The 21,031-nt window shown below is 38.1% G+C and overlaps 1 protein-coding gene across 8 annotated transcripts in view; it reads right to left on the reverse strand.

Annotated features, from left to right (window-relative positions):
• The window catches only part of Ccdc91 (coiled-coil domain containing 91), a 182,718-nt gene that overhangs the window by 138,992 nt on the left and 22,695 nt on the right, over positions 1 to 21,031 (reverse strand). For 5 of the 8 annotated variants that reach the window (XM_090319078.1, XM_090319088.1, XM_090319104.1 and 2 more), the window contains exon 4: positions 14,572 to 14,604. The exons of the other annotated variants lie outside the window; for them this stretch is intronic. In XM_090319078.1, coding sequence (XP_090175204.1) covers positions 14,572 to 14,604 — 33 coding nt within the window. The remainder of the gene's footprint in view (positions 1 to 14,571; positions 14,605 to 21,031) is intronic. 8 annotated transcript variants of the gene reach the window in all.

The raw sequence follows: 21,031 nt of genomic DNA on the forward strand, positions 1-21,031 counted from the left end.
ATAATGCATATAAACTTTCAAAACTATGTACATAGCATTCTAAAGATAGACATAGGAAAGCTTATAGTATGGATTGTATTACACCATTTTTTGTTACCCTACAAAAAATCTTAACTAGTATTTGCAATGGCGAACAGTGAAGAATTATTCTAAATAAATTTGACCACCTAAACTTCTACACTTTCAACCTTGAAACAACACTGTACTTTTATAAAAATTAAAATTCACTGGGTCCATGAACTTAAACGTGATTCAAACTCAAGAATCTAGTAACCGAGAATGGTGGCTCAAGCCTATAATCCTAATTACTGGGGAGAAGAGAACAGAGATCAAAAATGATGGAGACTCTCACACCCAATAGCTGAATGCTGTGGCGAGTAATGATTCCAGCTACAGAGGAAGCACAGGGCTGGGCGCAGTGGCAAGTGCCTGTCATCCCCAGCAACACAGGGCCAAGTCAGAGGATTGGAAGCCAGTTAAGGAAGTAAGACCTGACCTTTAAAATAACCATTGCTAACAACCAAATGGTAAAACCAGGCCCCCAGTGATAGTGAGCCTGCTTCACAGGCCCAAGACAGCAGGAGGGAAAGGCGGAGGAAGGGGAAAGAGAAGAGGAAGGGGGGGGGGGAGACAATAAAAACCAAGTATCACCCAGATATTTGAATAAGGCAAAAGCTATAATCCCTCACTCAAGTTCTTTACAACTCCCTAGCTGCACAGAGACCCATGCAATGTACATGATTCAGACATGAAAATGTGAATAACTTTCTAGAAGTAAACAATTCTTATACTTCTCACAAAGAAAGAAAATGACTTACTTTCTTCACACATTCATGAAGTATGATGGCCTATTTATTTGATTTTATTAAAAGATATACCAGAAAGCAAACTTTTCTACTTTACATCTATTATCATCAGGATAAGCAAATTCTAAATAGGACTATGTTTTGAAATTATGGCCTACAACAACGTCTTTCTTTAAAAAAAAATAAATGAAAAGTTAAATGACTCATATGAACAGATAGATCTAATGACATAAAGATACCAAATGTTCTTCACAATAATCAAAACATATAAGCTTATGATTTACATAGTTCATGAGGCAAGAAGAATTCCAATGCTCGTTCATTTGACATGTCATCATTTTTAATGAGGCCACAGCATATACTAAAAGAATAAGCACAACACTCAGACATGACTTAAAAATAGACAATGATCAGAATCTACCAAGTAACAACGCTATAGCTACACTTGGCAGAACAGTGAGTTTCTTTCCCTTTCAACAAAAATAAAAATTGGGCCTGGAGTGTGGTGTAGCAATAGAGTGCTTACCTAGCACACACAAAGTCCTGGTATTGTTTCCTTGGTAACCGATATACAGAAAAAGCCAGAAGAGGTGCTGGAGTTCAAGTAGTAGAGAACTAGCCTTGAGAAAGCTCAAGGACTTGAGCTGATTCAAAACTTTGGAAGGGTAGCAGGGAATAAAATTAACCCTCAAAAATCAACCGCCTTCATCTATGCCAACAGTGAGAGGAATGAGGAAATAATCAGGAAAGTAATTCCTTTTGCAATAGCTTCAAAGAAAATAAAGCACCTAGGAATTACCTTAAATAAGAATGTAAAGGGCCTTTTTGATGAAAACTTTAAAACCCTAAAAAAGGAAATTAAAGCAGAACTGAGAAAATGGAAAATCCTCCCATGCTCCTGGATTGGAAGAATCAACATCGTGAAAATGACAATCTTGCCAAGAGCTATCTACAAATTCAACGCAGTACCCATCAATATCCCAATGGCATTCTTTAAAGAAATAGAACAGGCAATTAAAATTTTCATACGGAATAATAAAAGACCCCGTATAGCAAAAACATTTCTTAGCAGAAAGAACAGCACAGGAGGAATTTCAATACCAAACTTTATTACAGAGCTATAATCATCCAAACTCTATTACAGAGCTATAATCATCAAAACAGCTTGGTACTGGCACAAGAACAGGCCTGAAGACCAATGGAATAGAACTGAGGACCCAGATATTAAACCACAGACCTATGACCACCTAATCTTTGACAAGGGAGCCAAAAAAATAGAATGGAAGAAAGACAGCCTCTTCAACAAGTGGTGCTGGCAGAACTGGTTAAGCACCTGCAGAAAACTAAAGCTGGATCCTTCTTTGTCACCTTGCACTAGAATTAACTCCAAATGGATCAAAGACCTGGAGGTAAAAGCTGACACACTGAATACTTTACAAGAAGGAACAGGAGATACACTAGGCCTCCTTGGCACAGGTCGAAACTTTCTTAATAAAGACCAAGAATCACAACAAATCAGAGAAAGGCTGGATAAGTAGGACTGCATTAAACTGCAGAGCTTTTGTATGTCAAAGGACATAGCTAGTAAATTAATTAGGAAGCCTACAGAGTGGGAGAAGATCTTCACCAACCACACAACGGATAAAGGCCTCATATCTAAAATATATCAACAGCTCAAAAAACTGAATCACCCCAAAACTAACCTCCAAAGAAACAACCATCGCATTAAAAGATGGGCCAAAGACTTAAAGGGAATCTTCTCTGAAGAAGAAACAAAAATGGCCTATAGACACATGAAGAAATGCTCAACATCTCTGGTCATAAAAGAAATGCAAATCAAAACAACTCTAAGATTCCACCTCACTCCAGTTAGAATGGCCAGGATCAGGAAGACGAATAATAACAGATGCTGGAGGGGATGTGGCCAGGAGGGATCACTACTACACTGTTGGTGGGAGTGCAAACTCGTTCAACCACTATGGAAAGCAGTATGGCAGTTCCTCAAAAGACTAAACAAATACCACAACTTGTTGATCCACTCATCAACTGAGGGACATCTAGGTTGGCTCCATATCTTTGCTATGGTGAATAGTGCTGCAATGAACATTGTTGTGCTAGTGGATTTAGTATGCCCTTGTTTCTGGATGGTTGGGTAAATGCCAAGTAGTGGAATTGCTGGGTCATAGGGGAGTTCTATGTTTAGCCTTTTGAGGAACTGCCACACTGCTTTCCATAGTGGTTGAACGAGTTTGCACTCCCACCAACAGTGTAGTAGTGATCCCTCCTGGCCACATCCCCTCCAGCATCTGTTATTATTCGTTTTCCTGATCCTGGCCATTCTAATTGGAGTGAGGTGGAATCTTAGAGTTGTTTTGATTTGCATTTCTTTTATGACCAGAGATGTTGAGCATTTCTTCATGTGTCTATAGGCCATTTTTGTTTCTTCTTCAGAGAAGACTCTCTTTAAGTCTTTGGCCCATTTTTTAATGGGATGGTTGTTACTTTGGAGATTAGTTTTGGAGTGATTCGATTTTTTGAGTTGTTGACATATTTTAGATATGAGGCCTTTGTCCGTTGTGTGGTTGGTGAAGATCTTCTCCCACTCTGTAGGCTTCCTAATTAATTTACTAGCTATGTCCTTTACCGTACAAAAGCTCCGCAGTTTAATGCAGTCCTACTTATCCAGCCTTTCTCTGATTTGTTGTGATTCTTGGTCCTTATTAAGAAAGTTTCGACCTGTGCCAAGGAGGCCTAGTGTATCTCCTATTCCTTCCTGTAAAGTTTTCAGTGTGTCAGCTTTTACCTCCAGGTCTTTGATCCATTTGGAGTTAATTCTAGTGCAAGGTGACAAAGAAGGATCCAACTTTAGTTTTCTGCAGGTGCTTAACCAGTTCTGCCAGCACCACTTGTTGAAGAGGCTGTCTTTCTTCCATTCTATTTTTTTGGCTCCCTTGTCAAAGATTAGGTGGCCATAGGTCTGTGGTTTAATATCTGGGTCCTCAGTTCTATTCCATTGGTCTTCAGGCCTGTTCCTGTGCCAGTACCAAACTGTTTTGAAAATTATAGCTCTGTAATAGAGTCTAAAGTTTGGAATTGAAATTCCTCCAGAGCTGTTCTTTCTGCTAAGAAGTGTTTTTGCTATACAGGGTCTTTTATTATTCCATATGAAATTTTGGATTGCCTCTTCTACTTCTTTAAAGAATGCCATTGGGATATTGATGGGTATTGCACTGAATTTGTACATAGCCCTTGGCAAGATTGTTATTTTCACAATGTTGATTCTTCCAATCCAGGAGCATGGGAGGTTTTTCCATTTCCTTAGTTCTGCTTAAATTTCCTTTTTTAGGGTTTTAAAGTTTTCATGAGAAAGGTCCTTTACATTCTTATTTAAGGTAATTCCTAGGTACTTTATTTTCTTTGAGGCTATTGTGAAAGGAGTTACTTTCCTGATTATTGCCTTGTTCCTCTCACTGTTGGCGTAAAGGAAGGCAGTTGATTTTCTTTTTGCATTTTTTATTGTAATTAGTAAAAGGGTTACATGATATTTGCCAGATAGAAGGTGCATTAATTCACATACATTGATACCCTTTCACATGTCTTGGTACCCATTTCCCTCCCCCCCCACACCCCCCACCCGTCTTGGTTTTCCCCCCTTCCCTATCAAATTTCAAATAACCAAATACAAATAAATTCAATATATCAGATAACAAAGTGAGATACTATAACAATATGAGATAACCAAGGGACAGCAAAGGAGATGAGAGACAACATAGTACATTAAGGACAACAATCATTCGTTATATGGCTTTTGTTTCAATATCCTGGAGGTCCTTTCAATTAGCTTCATACTATATGGCCTTATGTATCAAGATTTTGCTCTATTGCAGATCTCAGGCAGTTGATTTTTGAGGGTTGATTTTATAGCCTGCTACTCTTCCAAAGTTTTGAATCAGCTCAAGGACCTTGGGAGTAGAGTCTATAGGATTCTTTAAATACAGAATCATGTCATCTGCAAAGAGGGAGAGTTTTATTTCCTCTTTCCCTACTTGGATCCCCTTTATGCTTGCTTCTTGCCTTATTGCACTGGCTAGGAATTCTAGTACTATGTTAAAGAGGAGTGGAGAGAGTGGGCATCCTTGTCTCGTTCCTGATTTTAGAGGGAATGGCTTTAGCTTTTTGCCATTAGGTATAATACTAGCCGTGGGTTTGTCATACACAGCCTTTATTACATTGAGGAATGTTCCATGGATTCCTAGTTTCTCCAGAGCTTTTAACATAAAGGGGTGTTGGATCTTGTCAAATGCCTTTTCTGCGTCTATTGAGACAATCATGTGATTTTTGTCCTTGCTCCTGTTGATGTGTTGAATTATATTAATTGATTTGCGTATGTTGAACCAGCTTTGCCTCCCTGTGATGAATCCTGTTTGATCATAGTGTATAATTTTTTTGATGAGTTGTTGTAGACGGTTGGCCAGTATTTTGTTGAGAAGTTTTGCATCGATGTTCATCAAAGAAATAGGTCTATAGTTCTCTTTCTTTGATGAATCTCTGTCTGGTTTGGGGATGAGGGTTATACTGGCTTCATAGAATGAGTTTGGTAAGGAACCTTCATTTTCAATTTCGTTGAAGAGCTTGAGGAGTATTGTTGTGAGCTCTGCTTTGAAGACCTTATAGAATTCAGCTGTGAATCCATCTGGCCCTGGGCTTTTCTTAGGTGGAAGTTCTCTAATTGCCATTTCTATTTCAGAGCTTGAAATAGGCCTGTTGAGTTGGGTTAGTTCTTCTTGGTTCAGTGTGGGTATGTTAATATTGGCTAGGAATTCATCCATTTCATCTAGATTCTCAAAACAAGTTGTGGTATTTGTACACAATGGAATTCTATGCTGCTGTCAGAAAAAACGACATCGCCCCATTTGTTAGGAAATGGAAAGACTTAGAAAAAATCATATTAAGTGAAGTAAGCCAGACTCAAAGGAACTTAGGCTCAATGGTTTCCCTCATTCGTCATAATCAGTAGAAACCTTGGGCTCTACTAGCAGAGATCTGCAATAGAGCAAAATCTTGATACATAAGGCCAAATAGTATGAAGCTAATTGAAAGGACCTCCAGGATATTGAAACAAAAGCCATATAACGAATGATTGATGTCCTTAATGTACTATGTTGTCTCTCATCTCCTTTGCTGTCCCTTGGTTATCTCATATTGTTACAGTATCTCACTGTTATCTGATATATTGAATTTATTTGTATTTGGTTATTTGAAATTTGATAGGGAAGGGGGGAAAACCAAGACGGGTGGGGGGTGTGGGGGGGGAGGGAAATGGGTACCAAGACATGTGAAAGGGTATCAATGTATGTGAATTAATGCACCTTCTATCTGGCAAATATCATGTAACCCTTTTACTAATTACAATAAAAAATTTTAAAAAAAGAAGACTAAACATAGAGTTCCCCTATGACCCAGCAATTTCACTACTTGGCATTTACCCAATCATCCAGAAACAAGGACATACTAAATCCACTTGCACAACAATGTTCATTGAAGCACTATTTACCATAGCAAAGATATGGAACCAACCCAGATGCCCAGATCTTGTGTGGATCAACAAGATGTGGTATTTGTACACAATGGAATTCTATGCTGCTGTCAGAATGAATGACATTGCCCCATTTGTTAGGAAATGGAAAGAATTAGAAAAAATTATATTAACTGAAGTGAGCCAGACTCAAAGGAACATAGGCTTAATGGTTTCCCTCATTTGTCGTAATCAGTAGAAACTTTGGTCTCTCCTAGCAGAGATTTGCAATAGAGCAAAACCTAGATACATAAGGCCATACAGTATGATGCTAAATGAAAGGACCTCTAGGATATAGAAACAAAAGCCATATAATGAGTGATTGTTGTCCTTAACGTACTATGTTATCTGTCATCTCTTTTGCTGTCCCTTGATTATCTCATATTGTTACAGTATCTTATTTTGTTATCTGATATATTGGATATATTTGTATTTGGTTATTTGAAATTGGATAGGGAAGGGGTGGAAATCAAGATGAGGAGTGGGGTGAGGGGGAGGGAAATGGGGACCAAGACACGAGAAAGGGTCTCAATGTATGTGAATTAATGCACCTTCTATCTGGTGAATATAATGTAACCCATCTATTAATTACAATAAAAATATATGAAAAAAAAGAAAAAGAGAAAGCTCAAGGACAGTGCCCAATCCCTGAGTTCAAGTCCCAGGACTGGCAAAAGAATAAAAATTAAAACTAGACACTAATTAGTAGATTCTGTGTATAGAGAGATATTGATGTTGATGTTGATGTTATTAGTTTTGCTTTATTTATATCTTAAAGCTTGTTTCCAAATATATATATAAAAATACAGGGTTGAGAGTTTAGCCTAGTGGTAGAGTGCTTGCCTAGCATGCCCTAAGACCCGGGTTCAATTCCTTGGTACCATATACATAGAAAAAAAACTGGAAGTGGTCATGCTCCAGCGGTAGAGCTCTAGCCTTTAGGAAATCCAAGGACAGTGCTCAGGCCCTGAGCTCAAGCCCAGGACTGGCAAAAAAAAAAAAAAAAAAAAAAAAAAAAAAAAAAAATATATATATATATATATATATACACACACCTCATCAAATACCCACAGAAAGCAATTAAAAGTATCAGATAATAAAGTACAATAAATAAGAAGTACAAACTACACAGGTAAAAACTAAGTAAGCAAATTAACAGAAAGGTGAGCACATTTTTGCCTTGAGCACATTAGACTTTAAGACTATAAACCTTGGACTGGTTTTCAATACAACAAGGGAGAAGAAAAAAGTTTGTATCCTACTCAAGTATACTATTTCATAAACGCAGGATTCCAAATAATTACATTCTTTTTTTTTTTTTTTTTTGCCAGTCCTGGGTTTGAGCTCAGGGCCTGAGCACTGTCCTTGGGCTTTCTCAAGGCTAGAGCTCTACCACTTGAGCCTCAGCACCACTTCCAGCTTTTTTCTATGTATGTGGTACTGAGGAATCGAACCCGGGTCTTCATGCATGCTAGGCAAGCACTTTAACCATTAGGCCAAATTCCTGGCCCCATATAATTACATTCTTAATAATAAAGTGAGCAAAAAAATAGCATACTCTTCCTTAAAGTCAAGGAGGGGTAAAAAGTGTTATATATACCAATGTGCTAGGACAGGAAAGTGGGGAAAAAGGAGGAAGGAGAAAAGGAGGAACAGGGGGAAAGAACACTTTCTAAATATGAAAGCACCAGATAATTTCAAAATGAACAAAGCAGAAAGAGAAACATAGTGAATGGTATAGAACATGAAAGACCAAACAGGGAGCTAAGAGAAGGGAGCAGGAAACTAAAAAGAGAAAACTGAAATTATAAACTCAAAGGACAAGCTTTTCATCAGCTTATCAATGGTGAAAATAGGTAAAATAACAGCTGGGTACATCAAATGTAAGGATAGAAAAAATAAATACTGAATTCTAAAAAACCAGAACTAACTACTTATTGTCAGACAGAATTTTAAAGGAAAAGAAAATCCAGAGACATAAAAAACAAGACTACAAAAACAAATTGAGAAACATAGTGATAAAAAGTTGAATACAAGCTGGGCAATGGTGGCTCACACCTATAATCCTAGCTCCTCAGGAAGCTGAGATATAAGGATCACAGTTTGAAGCCAGCCAGGGCAGGAAAGTCCCCATAAGACTCCTTTCTGTAAGGAACCACTCAAAAACCAGAAGTGGCACTGTGGCTCAAAGTGGTAGAGTGCTAGCTAGCCTTGAGCAGCAAGGTTCTAGGACAGTGCCTAGGCCCTGAGTTCAAGTCCTACAACAGACAAAAGAAAAGGTCAATGTAAAAGATACTGTATATATGAATGTGCCTGGTAATAGAAGCGCAAAGCACATAGAAATGTACCAAATAAACCTACTGTCATTAAAACATTTATAACATCTGTGTACTGTGATCGCAGATCTCAGCTTCCTGATGAGCTAGGATTACAGGCATGAGCCACCAGCACCCGGCTGGAGTAAGAAAAATTTTAATGAGTTCTGCTCTTCCTCAAACAGCTCTTGCCATGGAGTGTGTCTCATCAAGTCCCAAGAATGTGCATTAACTACTTTCCCTGGCCAGAAAGTAAGAATACAGCAAAAACAACTAGCAAAACTCTGAGCTTGAGAATTAAATAACTCAGGAATTAGTTCATCTTAAAAAAGAAATGCCAGGCTGGGAGTTGGGCCTAGTGATAGAGTGCTTACCTAACATGAACAAAGACCTGGGTTCGATTCTTTGTACCACATACATAGAAAAAAGCCAGAAGTGGTGCTGTGGCTCAAGTGGTAGAGCGCTAGCATTGAGGAAAACAGCCCAAGGACAGTGCTCAGGCCCTGAGTTCAAGCCCAGGACTGGTAAAACAAAAACAAAAACAAAAAAACAAAAAAAGAAAGAAATGCCGCTGGGCGCAGTGGCTCACGCCTGTAATCCTAGCTACTCAGGAGGCTAAGATCTGAGGATCAAGGTTCAAAGCCAGCCTCAGCACAAAAGGACCTGAAAATCTTATTTCCAATTAACCTCTAGAAAACAAAAATGGGGCTTGGCTCAAGGACAGGGTGGTAGCCTTGAGCTGAAGAGCTCAGGGACAATGTCCAGGTTGAGTTCAAGCCCCATGAAACACACACACACACACACACACACACACACACACAAGAAATGCTTCCATTGTAATTGGATGATTTTTTGTGTGTGTGGCAGGATGAAGTTACATTAATAAACAGAAGGAAAAACTACCACCTTCAATATTTGTTTCTGAAAAAGGTCAAAATTAATGATATATATTTTTTAATACAATTTTGGCAGTACTGAGTAGGCCTGAGTAGGATCTTCCTTTTGCATTTCTTCACATCACTAGAGACAACAGGCATGGACGCTTATCTCAGTTCAGACACATTTGATCTCACATCTGCCCCAGTTACAAAGTAATCACTGCCCTCATTCACTTTCAGTCTCCCTCATTATAGGATATCCTGGCACATGAAGCTTTTGTTTAATATAACTTATTTGTTTGTTTCTTTGTTCCTCCCTGGGACCCCTGTTGGTTGTATATAATAAATATTGATTGGATGATGAAAATAAATAATCAACTAAAGAAAAACAGAAGTGGTCTCCACCCATAAATTCAAACAGGGTAACAATGTGTAGGAATAGAGCTTGTCTCTAAAATGACAAAGAGAAACAAAATCCATAAGCTTCAACATATCCCATCAAAGCTAACTACTTGTATTTACACTGTCCATAAAGGAAATGCAAATCAGAACACGTATGCAACTTCATCTCATTATAGTCAGAATGGTCACATTCAAGAAACAACAGAGGCTGGTGAGGATGTAGAGCCAAAGGAATCTTAAAATGCTGTTGGTAAGGCTGCAAACTATGGCAACCAAGACAGAAGTATGGAAGCTCCACATGATACTAAAGGAATATCTACCCTACACTACACGACTTAGGTTCACACTTAGACCTCCATCCAAGCAAATGTACGCTGGGAGACGACGGAGGCACCTGCACCTCTATGTTCACTGTGGCAATATTCCCAACAGCCAGCTCTGCAGAGCCCAGACGCGCTACAATGGCTGAATGGAAGAAACTCGCTGAAGTTCGTTGCGTTAGGGGGCAGGTGTGGTGGGGAAGCAAGGAAGATGGAGGGAAGGCTCTAATCAGCATCTATTGGATGGACATGTGAAAACATGTATAAACAACCTTGTATAATTAATTGATGCTAAGAAATAAACTGAGTGCAGTAATTGAATATTGGAAATGTTCAAACAGCTCTGTGTTAAACAGAACTAAAACTTCTTCCAAATTGGTAAAAAAAAAATACTTACTGAATCATCTTTTAATCACTTTCCTCAAATGAAAAACTTGACAAATATAAAATTATCAAAACTTCTGTCTTATACAAACAAAATTTCTGCATAATTAAGTTTAGGAGTTTAGATAAATTTTGCTTATTCCCTTCTAACACATCTCTCTACACCCCAAAATACTTTAGGCAGTCTCTGTGGTATGTGACCCAAAATGACTTGGCCTGGTCCACTGGCAAAAACAACCTATCTAAAGAGGTCCACTATACAATTAACCTTGGTTACATTCACTTAAGAAAAACTTTTTTGTTTGAATTTTAATTTCAATGAAGAAAATTTGTATGAGGGAATTACTTAAAATGATCATCACACACACACACAACACACTCACACACATACACACAAGGCCAGGAGAATCATACAAATGAGAGCAAAAGTCAGGAGTGTGATTTTAAATGTTTTTGATTGTGCCCAGTAGCAATACTTACATCAAAGACAAGTTTAAACAGGATTTTATAAGTACAATTAACTTCTATGATTTATACAGAAGGATAGCCTAATAATAGGAAGAAACACTGCACATTCGATGCAGAACTCCAGAACTCCCAAAATGAGCAGACACTAAATGTTCAGATTCCAGCGTGAGGATTTTATGTGGTAGTCTGTCCGCAGACCTCTTACTCATCTCTTAGAAGTACAATACATTCATGAGTTTTCTACAGTTAGATATAGCTGTAATGACTTTCAAAGTTCTAATATTAAATGTTCTATTTCAGATGGGCATACTAGTGGTTCTAATTGGGTACTACTGTAACTTGAAAAGAAATCATCTGCCCAAGAGTCAAGTTGAGCATCTGGTGCTCAGCGCAATGGTCACCAGAGGCTGTGGGAGGTGAAGGATGATGAAGGTTCTAATCTCACCACCGGATGAAACCAGTTCTGTGTTCGCAATCTGAGTGAAATACTGGAAGGTACTGGATACAAGAACAGAGATCCAGCTGAAGAAAATGGATGACTAGGAAAGGAGTACCCTAGAATGTCTGCTAATTCCTTACCTTCTTTCTTCTTCCTTTCCCCCACCGCCTTTCTCCTTCCCCCCCTTCATTCTTTCCTCCCCTTCCCCTTTTGCCCTTTCCCCTTCCTCCTCCTCCTTTTCCTTCTCTGTGGTGGGCAGTTTGTATCTACATAATGTATTTCATGCACAGGTAAAAAAATGCTAGAGCCAAGGACTAAAATTTCTGAAGCCTTGAGCCTCTTAGAAGTTGACTTTTCTCAGATATATATTTTTTTTCTTTTTTTTGCCAGTCCTAGGCTTGAGCTCAGGACCTGAGCACTGTCCTTGGACTTTCTCAAGGCTAGAACTCTACCACTTGAGCCTCAGCACCATTTCCAGCTTTTCTCTATGTATGTGGTACCGAGGAATCAAACCCGGGTCTTCGTGCATGCTAGGCAAGCACTTTAACCACTAGGCCAAACTCCCGGCCCCTTTTCTCAGATATTTTATGAAGGAGGCAGAAAACTAGTGCAAGGCTATTATAACCAATGTTGCCATGAACATTATTTTACACATTTTGGGGTAAAGCCATACTGAGGTTTGACCTCAAGGCCCACACTTGTTAAGCAAATACTTCATGACTCCAGGCCTTATTTTACACATTTCTTCTTAAAACACAACTAAAGAATATTTCAAACTACTATACTAGTACTAATTGCTCATGCTCAGTTTAAGAAGACTTTTTAATTTACCCTCACTCTCAACACCACCTCTTCTACATGACTTTAAATAAGAAATTCTCTAATTGAGAGAAATGTGCCAAAAATACAAAATTATTCTCATTGTAAAAAAAGAAAAATTGAGTAGAAAACAGCTGCTTACATAAATACAGGTATGCTGACAAGAATACCAGTTAACCACTAAAATTAATGTAAAGAGCTACAAGTGTTTCTACAGCAATTTCTCTGAGTTACAATGGGAGAACAATATATAATACAGTAAAGAAAAAGACCACATAATTTTTCCATGCTGGAAGATCTCTGAAAGAAAGAAACAAGTTTTTTTCTAGTTCTGCATGACTAGCTGTATCAGGAGAGTAAAACAAGAGAGATTTTCATTGCATAGCTTTATATTGTCCTTTCATGTTGTATTTCTGTGTTTGTCTATCAAAAACATAAGAGTAAAATGTGTGTTCTGTATGGTCAAAGAAGTATGATTCAGAAGGATAATTAAAGAGAAGTATACATATGGCATAAACATCTTAGATAAGGATTCAGATATACTGAGCCATGTACAGTAAAAAAAACTTGTTGCAAATTTGCTAATTTAGAATTATAATCATAAAGATTCCAAATACTGTTCTTATATTAAGAAAGACATACTGCCATACTTTCATTTCCAGTAATATACATAAAGACTCAACAACATTATTTTTAAATTATCTTATTTGTCTACAAACATATTCAAAAAGTCAAATATCAATGGCTCATACCTATAATCCTTGCAACCTAGGAGGCTTAGATATGAAAATTAAGGCTCAAAGCCAGCCTAGGCAGACAAATCTTTTCTCTTCAATTAACCAGCAGATATCGTAAATGGTGGTATGACTTACATGATAGAACGCCACTAAATAAGCCAAGCAAGAGCACAAGGGCACAGTATCACGATCAAAAAAAGGAAACAAACAAAACAAAGTCCTAGAAAGCACACTACAGGTATCTTGTGGAAAAACAACAACAAACAACTTGGTAGTAGAGCACTTACTTGCCTAGCATGCATGAAACCCTGAGTTCCATCTTTTTTGAAGCTAAATTTTAAAAAGAACGAATTCAGAATCCGATAAGAAATAGAGCTGTATAAATTACTGCATCCCAACTGGAAACTGATCATTAGAATGCAAAGGCAGGAATAAATTTCCCTTAAGTACTATGGTGTATAGCTATGTTGTTGATGGGGTTTTATTTGGGGGGAAGTACGGACACGTGCACATGTGCACTGGTATTGGGGCTTGAACTCAGAACATGGGTACTGTTGCTTAGTTTTTTGTTCAAGTTGGCACTCTAGCACTTGAGCCACAACCCCATTTCTGACTTTTTGGTAGTTAAACGGAGATAAGATTTTTCTGCCTAGGCTGGTTTTATAAACCACAACCCTCTCATCTCAGCCTCCCAAATGGCTAGGATTATAGGTTAAGCCCCTGGCATACAGCCATAGCCATGTTTTTAAAAACAGATGTAAGCCGAGCCTGGTGGCTCACTCATGTAATCCTAGCTACTCAGGAGGCTAAGATCTGAGGATCCAGGTTCAAAGCCAGCCCAGGCACTAAAAAAAAGTCTGTGAGACTCATCAAATTAATCACCAGAAAACCAGAAGTGGTGCTATAGCTCAAGGGGTAGGGAGATAACCTTGAGCTGAAGAGATCAGGAACAATGCCTAGGCCCATAGTTCAAGTCCTATGACCAATGGGAAAAAAAAAAGAATGTAATTTATTACATTAGTACTGTGTCAAGTGGATGGAAGCAGTTGAAACTAGATACCATGATCTACCCAGAAAAAACTGCTCAATATTAAAAGTGTTAACTGGAATGGAATGGAACAGAATCAAAAGGTGAAGAAAGAACAGAAGAATAAAATAAAGTGAAACCCGGGTCAGAACGCAAAACCTGGAGAAGTGCTTGGATATACGGAAATCCCTCAGATTATCTAACTGGATTTCAGAGAAGTTACACCACTGAAGGTAGAATCACGGTTCCTCACTTCACAGTCACGGCTATGTGACCCTAAGTGACATTATAAAGCTCTTTAGGGTTATGACAGGCATCGCTGCACTGTTATATAGCCCTATCATATGAATCAATGAGAACATGAGCCACTCTTAATTACTGATTCACAAAGCATTACATACCACACATGGAAGCCTTGGGTTTAATTCCCAGACCTGCAAAAATACAAACAAAACAAAAAGACTAATAATTCACTATTTACAGAAGCCATCATTTCAGAGTTGGTTTAATGAACCTGATTCCAGAACAAAACAAGGTAGATTAACAACTACTGAAGGTGGGGGGGGGGTGCTGTATGTAAAATTAGGAAATAGAAAAAAAGGAAGCTTTAAACAATCTTCCATTCAAACAATCTGTGTAAAACACTAAAGAATGATTATCTTCTAATGGAAATCCAGTGTGTGTTCTGACAAAAAAAAAATGTGTAATACAAATACAAAGTGGAGAAAAGAAAGCTTTTAAACATTATGCTTGTTAAAACTGCAGGTATGTGAATATATAATGAACCACAAGTTTCCTTAATGTGTGTAAACCACAGATGAATCTGCAAAAAAAAAAAAAGTGTAACACTTTTTCCTCAAACAAAAATTTGTAGACTCAGGTTCTGAGCTTTGCATAGATATGTAACACAGATTCTCCTGGAAAAACAGGGTTAGCAGAGGCCGGAATGGGGTATTAATAAAATGACCGATTTGCTGTCCTAGGTTTTCCTGGCCAGGAGAATGGAGAATAGAAAAATTGAACCATGAAATCAAAAAGGCATCTGCCTTCCAGATTCTCTCTGCCAATGTCTTAAGAAAAATGTTTGAACTTTCCTGTTGGCTTTGTATGCAAATAGCTCGGGACGCAAGGTGAACCACATCTAAGTTATTTGATCCAACATCTGCTGGTACAGTTCCCATGATTCCTTCTCAAGGGTCGGCCTGTGACAGGCACTTCAGTCTGCCCTCTGTATAAGCTGTTTTGAAGGAGCTAATTTGGATTAAAGTATCTATCTGGATCACTTGATGTTTTTCCCTTTGATGGTCAATGCATTCTAATGTGGTCTGTGTAGTCCTACAAGAAAACTTAAAACATTATTGGAAAGGACAGTATTCAAGGTTTTGCCTCCCACCTCGCCTTCTAGACAACTTACATTTGTACACTTGAAAGTAAAAAGTGAACAGTCATTCGCCTTTAAAACAGCACCACCCACACTGTACAAAACAGCAACAGTACAACAGTTTCTGAACCAACAATTGCTATCAAAGAACTGCAGCTAAAGTTACTGGTTGGAAGTGCTTGCCAATGCTAACGACCATGTACCATGGAACATTCTGCCTTTTGAGGGGGCAGCTTTCATTCAGCATCACTGAAAACAGAAAGAAATCTAATATATATAGTACACTTATAAATATGTGATGACCAAAGGATGGAATGGTGAAAAGCTCAAGAATTTAAATAAATTCCAGGAATTCTATGCCTTTGCCATAAGAAAATATGATGTGAACTTTATACTGTTACTGAACTAAGACTAGCAATCCTTAAAATTTTCATGGTCAAGTAAAGAAACTTGCCTTGAAAGGTAAAAATGTGCATCACTGTATAGGTACACTTGCATCTGTAGACACATACATGAAAAGCAGAAAATAGCCATTAACTTTTAAACTTCTCTGCACTTAGTTCCTAAAAAGTAGAACAGCAGCAATCTTAAAAATACCTGAGAGACCTATGCAGAAACTAAATCTAAAATATACAGACAGGGGTATGATAAAGTATATAGGACTCTAGGTGTCCAAACAGAGTGAGAACCATGAAGACATACACCGTGTGGAAAATAAGCTATGCAACTTGTGGACAGGAGGAGAGAGAAACTGGGGGAAAGTGAAGGAAGCGGTAACTGTCCAAACAGAAATATACTTATAAAATGGTAAACCTCTGTACATCACCTTGATGATAAAATTATATTAAATAAATTTAAACGCATCTAAATTTAAACAAGCAAGAAATATTTTGAGAACAAACTAGATCACAACAATTTCAACAAACAGGACATTTCAAAGTCAAATATTTACGAGTTTTTTCCTAAAATGACTATAAAACTCTAAACTTTGTTATACTATATGACATACAAAGTTTGAAATAATTTTCCTTTAGAAAATAAATAAATTAGAAGATATAGGAGGTAAGAAAATTAATATTACTGTGCTATACTGAACTACATTTGAGCCTAACTTCTAATGTTACCAACTGACATACAGGAGAACATAAAGTTAGAATACTATTCAGAATTAAAAGAAAAGTTTCTGACAATCCTACATGAATGAACCTTTAGAATATTATTCTAAAGGAAATACACAGTCACAAAAAAAAAAAACCACATGATTTTGCTAAATCAGTCAGATTCATACAAACAGAAAGCATAATTCTGGTTATGAGGAATGAGGGAGAGGAGAAAGGATGGGTCATCTTGAATGGGTACACAGCTCCGGTTTTACAGGATATTACACTAAACTGCACATGTGACATAATGAAGATGATAAATTTAGTGATATATATTTGAACTCAATTTTTTAAAATATGCACTGACATCAGCTAAGTTCTAAGCAAGTAGTACAGAGATAAAATTATAAAAGTACCTCAGAGGAAACAGTTGAGGAGACACACAGAGAACAAATTTAGAAAGTATTATGTCATTCTGTAAAAGACGAAGAAGGCTGGACTGAGCAGAAGGGAGATAAGGGGGCGTGTTAAAGAGTCAGGAAGAATGGCAAAGGCATGGGATATTAACCAAGAACACCACATGGATGGGATATTAGCCCACAGGCTTCAAACACCATAGCCCTGGAAGGGAGGATGCAAGGTGAAACGAGGATACAATGGAACACAATACCGAGGGAAAGGTCTTAATACAAGCAATTCTTCCTCTGCCCTGGAGTCTCTGCCCATTAACACTTACCTCAACTTTCAACTGCCTGGCTTCCTGTTCAGAGGCCCCAAATATCCCCAGAGGATGCTCGCTCTGTGCCTGGAACACCCTGTGCAAGTGGGTCCCCCTCACCCCACATCTGGCCCTCCATCCTGTGCCATCATCACATGTTGTAGGTATCCTTCTTCTATTAGATGCTTGGAGCCATTATATGTATGTGTTTGCTGTGTGCTTGTTTCTCACCCTTCTCCCACTGGGATATAAGCTTCCTAAAATCAGGACCTGAGTTCTGTTTTGCCCTGTATTCCCAGCATGAGTTTTCAATCAATAAATATTTAAAGAGAAGAAGGGGAGACGTGGGGGAGGAGAGCGCAGGGGAGAGGAGGGGTAAGTCTTTTTTTGGACAAACTTTCACTGAAATAAACTAACAAACTCCACATGTTTCTGGAAAATAAAAGTGAAAGAAGCTGAAGATTTCATATTAATTCGCTTTCCAGTTCTCATGGTAAGCAAGGCATGAAGACAAATATCACAGGTGAGATGCTGTACTGTAATGAGATATAAAACTACAAATAATTGTAGTAGTCAATAATACTCTGGGCACTGGTAGCTCATGCCTGTAATCCTAGCTACTCAAAAGGCTGAGATCTGAGGATTGAGGTTCAAAGCCAGGCCCAGCAGGAACGCCGCTGCAGAGATTCTTATCTCTAACTAAAAAGCCAGAAGTGGAGGCATGGCTCAAGCAGTAGGTAATCAGCCTTGAGTAGATAAAGCCAAATGAAAGTGCCAGGCCCTGAGTTCAAGTACCAGTATCAGTAAAGTCAAGATACATTTTAGCCATCTTAGAGTAATTATTGAAGATTTCCAAGATGAATACATGTAGGGAGAAATGGTCTTCTCAATTATCGTGGAATTTATTATTCCCACCACAGAACAAGCAACAATCAAGCAGAGTTAACTGGATCTACTCTAGGAATCATACAGAGACCACTACTGAGCTTTGACTCTGGGGAGGCGTTGACCCACCATGAGCACTGCCAGCATTTTACAGCGGCCACTGTGTAAATGATGCTGAGAGAGTGAAAGCATTGTCTTGAGGATTACAGAATATAAGCAGACACTTGCAGAGGTACACTATCCTGCTGAGCTCAGTATTATATAATAATTAGCCTGGAAAGCATCATTTCCAAGTAGCCAGCAAAAGGGTAGAAGTATGTCTCAAGTGGTAGAGTACCAGCCATGAGTAAAAAAGCTAAACAACAGTGTGAGGTGCTAAGTTGAAGCTTTGATACTAGTACAAAACAAAAAAAGTACAAAACAACTGAAATGGAATCTGAAAGACTGAATTTCATCCCTAAACATATTTATTAATATTAAAACTCAACACTTTTTCAACTATCCAAAAAGCAGAACAAGGCTGTGCTTCCTACTCCACAATAAACAAGCTGTCAACACACTAAAATTCCTAGTGTGCTAGATAAATGTAATTATTGCCCCACTGCCTCCCTCCCTCTGGTTTCCATTGTCATCCTAACGTGTTCACTGACTCAGTTACTCCTCCATTCACTCATTTTCTCCATATTTATTTACTCTGAAAATATTTACTTAAAGCCAACTATAAGCTATAAAGAGGATCAAAATCCAGGCTAGCATAAGAAGAGAGAGAGAATATATTTGAAAAGTAACTGTAGTGAGAAGTGATGGGTCTGGTTCAAGTGACACAGTGCTTGCTTGCCTAACAAACATTAGGCCCTGTGTTCAAACCCTAGCACCACCAAAAATATGCATATACCTCGAGAGAGCAAGAGATCAAATCATTTTGATTATGTAATATCTACTCCAATAAAACTTATAATCCAATATGGAAGTCACATAATAAGTTCCACAAAGATTTGAGAAGATTCCCTACAGAAAGTTCCCAGAAAAACAAATATTAAAGCAAAAGATAAAACACTAAAGGAAAAATAAACACAATAGTGTGAAATGGAAATTGGAGAAAGAGACGGGAAGCAGGGAGAATTTCAGGCAGGAGAAAGCAAAAGTAAGCATGTAAACTACATCACTCCTTTTTTTCTTGGTTGTACGTTGTTGTTCCACTGGGTTTTCAGCCTTTTATATCTTTTCTCACTGTCCCATATCTGCCTGTTGAAATCATCTGTGTCTTTCAAAGGCCAGATGAACAATATAAATACCCAGCCTGAAGGGGAATACTGACTCACTCATATCAAGCATCCGATACACACTTGCTAAATGCACAGATGACAAAGTCATCATTCTTTTTTTTATATATATTTTTTTCATATACTTTTATTGTAATTAATAGAAGGGTTACATGATATTTGCCAGATAGATGGTGCATTAATTCCCATACATTGATACACTTTCACATGTCTTGGTCCCCATTTCCCTCCCCCCCCCCACCCCTTATCTTGTTTTCCCCGTTCCCTATCCAATTTCAAATAACCAAGTACAAATATATCCAATATATCAGGTAACAAAGTGAGATACTGTAACAATATGAGATAACCAAGGGACCGCAAAAGAGATGAGAGATAACATAGTATATTAAGAACAACAACTAAAGTCATCATTCTTTCCCCAACAATTAATGTGCCTCACACTGCAAACAGGCATGGGCCTGCCTTTGCCCTTGAGGTCAAGATTAGGAAGTGTTCTATCTGTTTCCCTAATCTAAGAGAGTGCTTCCCTAACAGAAAGTAATTAGTAAATAATTGTATGGCCAAGAATTGTAATAATTTGGTCTCCTGAACTTCCAATGATTTGACCAAAAAAAATTTAGCAGGGCCAGGAGTTTGGTCTAGTGGTAGAGTACTTGCCTAGCATACATGAAGACCCAGGTTCAATTCCTCAGTGCCACATACACAGAAAAGGCTAGGAGTGGTGCTATGGCTCAAGTGGTAGAGCTCTATCCTTGAGAAAGCCCAAGGACAGTGCTTAGGCCAGAAGAAAGAAGAAGAAAGAAGAAGAAAGAGGAAGAAAAGAAAAAAATTTACCAAGTTCCAAATATTCTGTAGACATGAATGAGTTCACTGGAGAATTGTAAGTCTTCTAAGAAATACACCTCAACAATGGAATTCATTTTCATACTTAATTCCTTTAATGGCATGTATGTGCTAGAAAGTGAGCTCAATGCCTCAAACATGATATCTCTATCCCAAGCCCCTGAGAACCTATTTTTAATCTAAATATTTCTGAATGCTTTTATTACAAGCAATGGTAAGTTATTTTTAGAATGCAAGAAGGATACCTGTTAATTAATGAGCAAAACAACCTAAAACAAGTACCTAGTACTTAAACTTCCTAAACCAAGATTCACTTTTAAAATGGAAATCACACTGCAAATGTCTTTGTGGGTTCCTATTATTTTTTAGAATCAGGCTTCAAACTGCATCATGGAATTTATTTTTGTTTATACTGCTCTTGGTACTTGAACTCAGGGTCTGAGTACTGTCCCTGAGCTCTATAGCTCAAGACTAGTTAATGTTCTACTCCTTGAACCACACTTCTACTTCTGACTTTTTGGTGGTTACCTGGAGAAGAGTCTCACAAACTTTCATGCCAGGTTGGGTTCAAGCCTCAATCCTCACTTCTCAACTTCCTGAGTAGCTAGGGTTACAGCACCACAGGTAACCAGTTTTTGGTTAGATAAAAAA

The sequence above is a fragment of the Megascapheus bottae genome, chromosome 2 (assembly GCF_031878675.1).
Source record: "Megascapheus bottae isolate mThoBot1 chromosome 2, mThoBot2.hap1, whole genome shotgun sequence".
Lineage (NCBI taxonomy): Eukaryota > Metazoa > Chordata > Mammalia > Rodentia > Geomyidae > Megascapheus > Megascapheus bottae.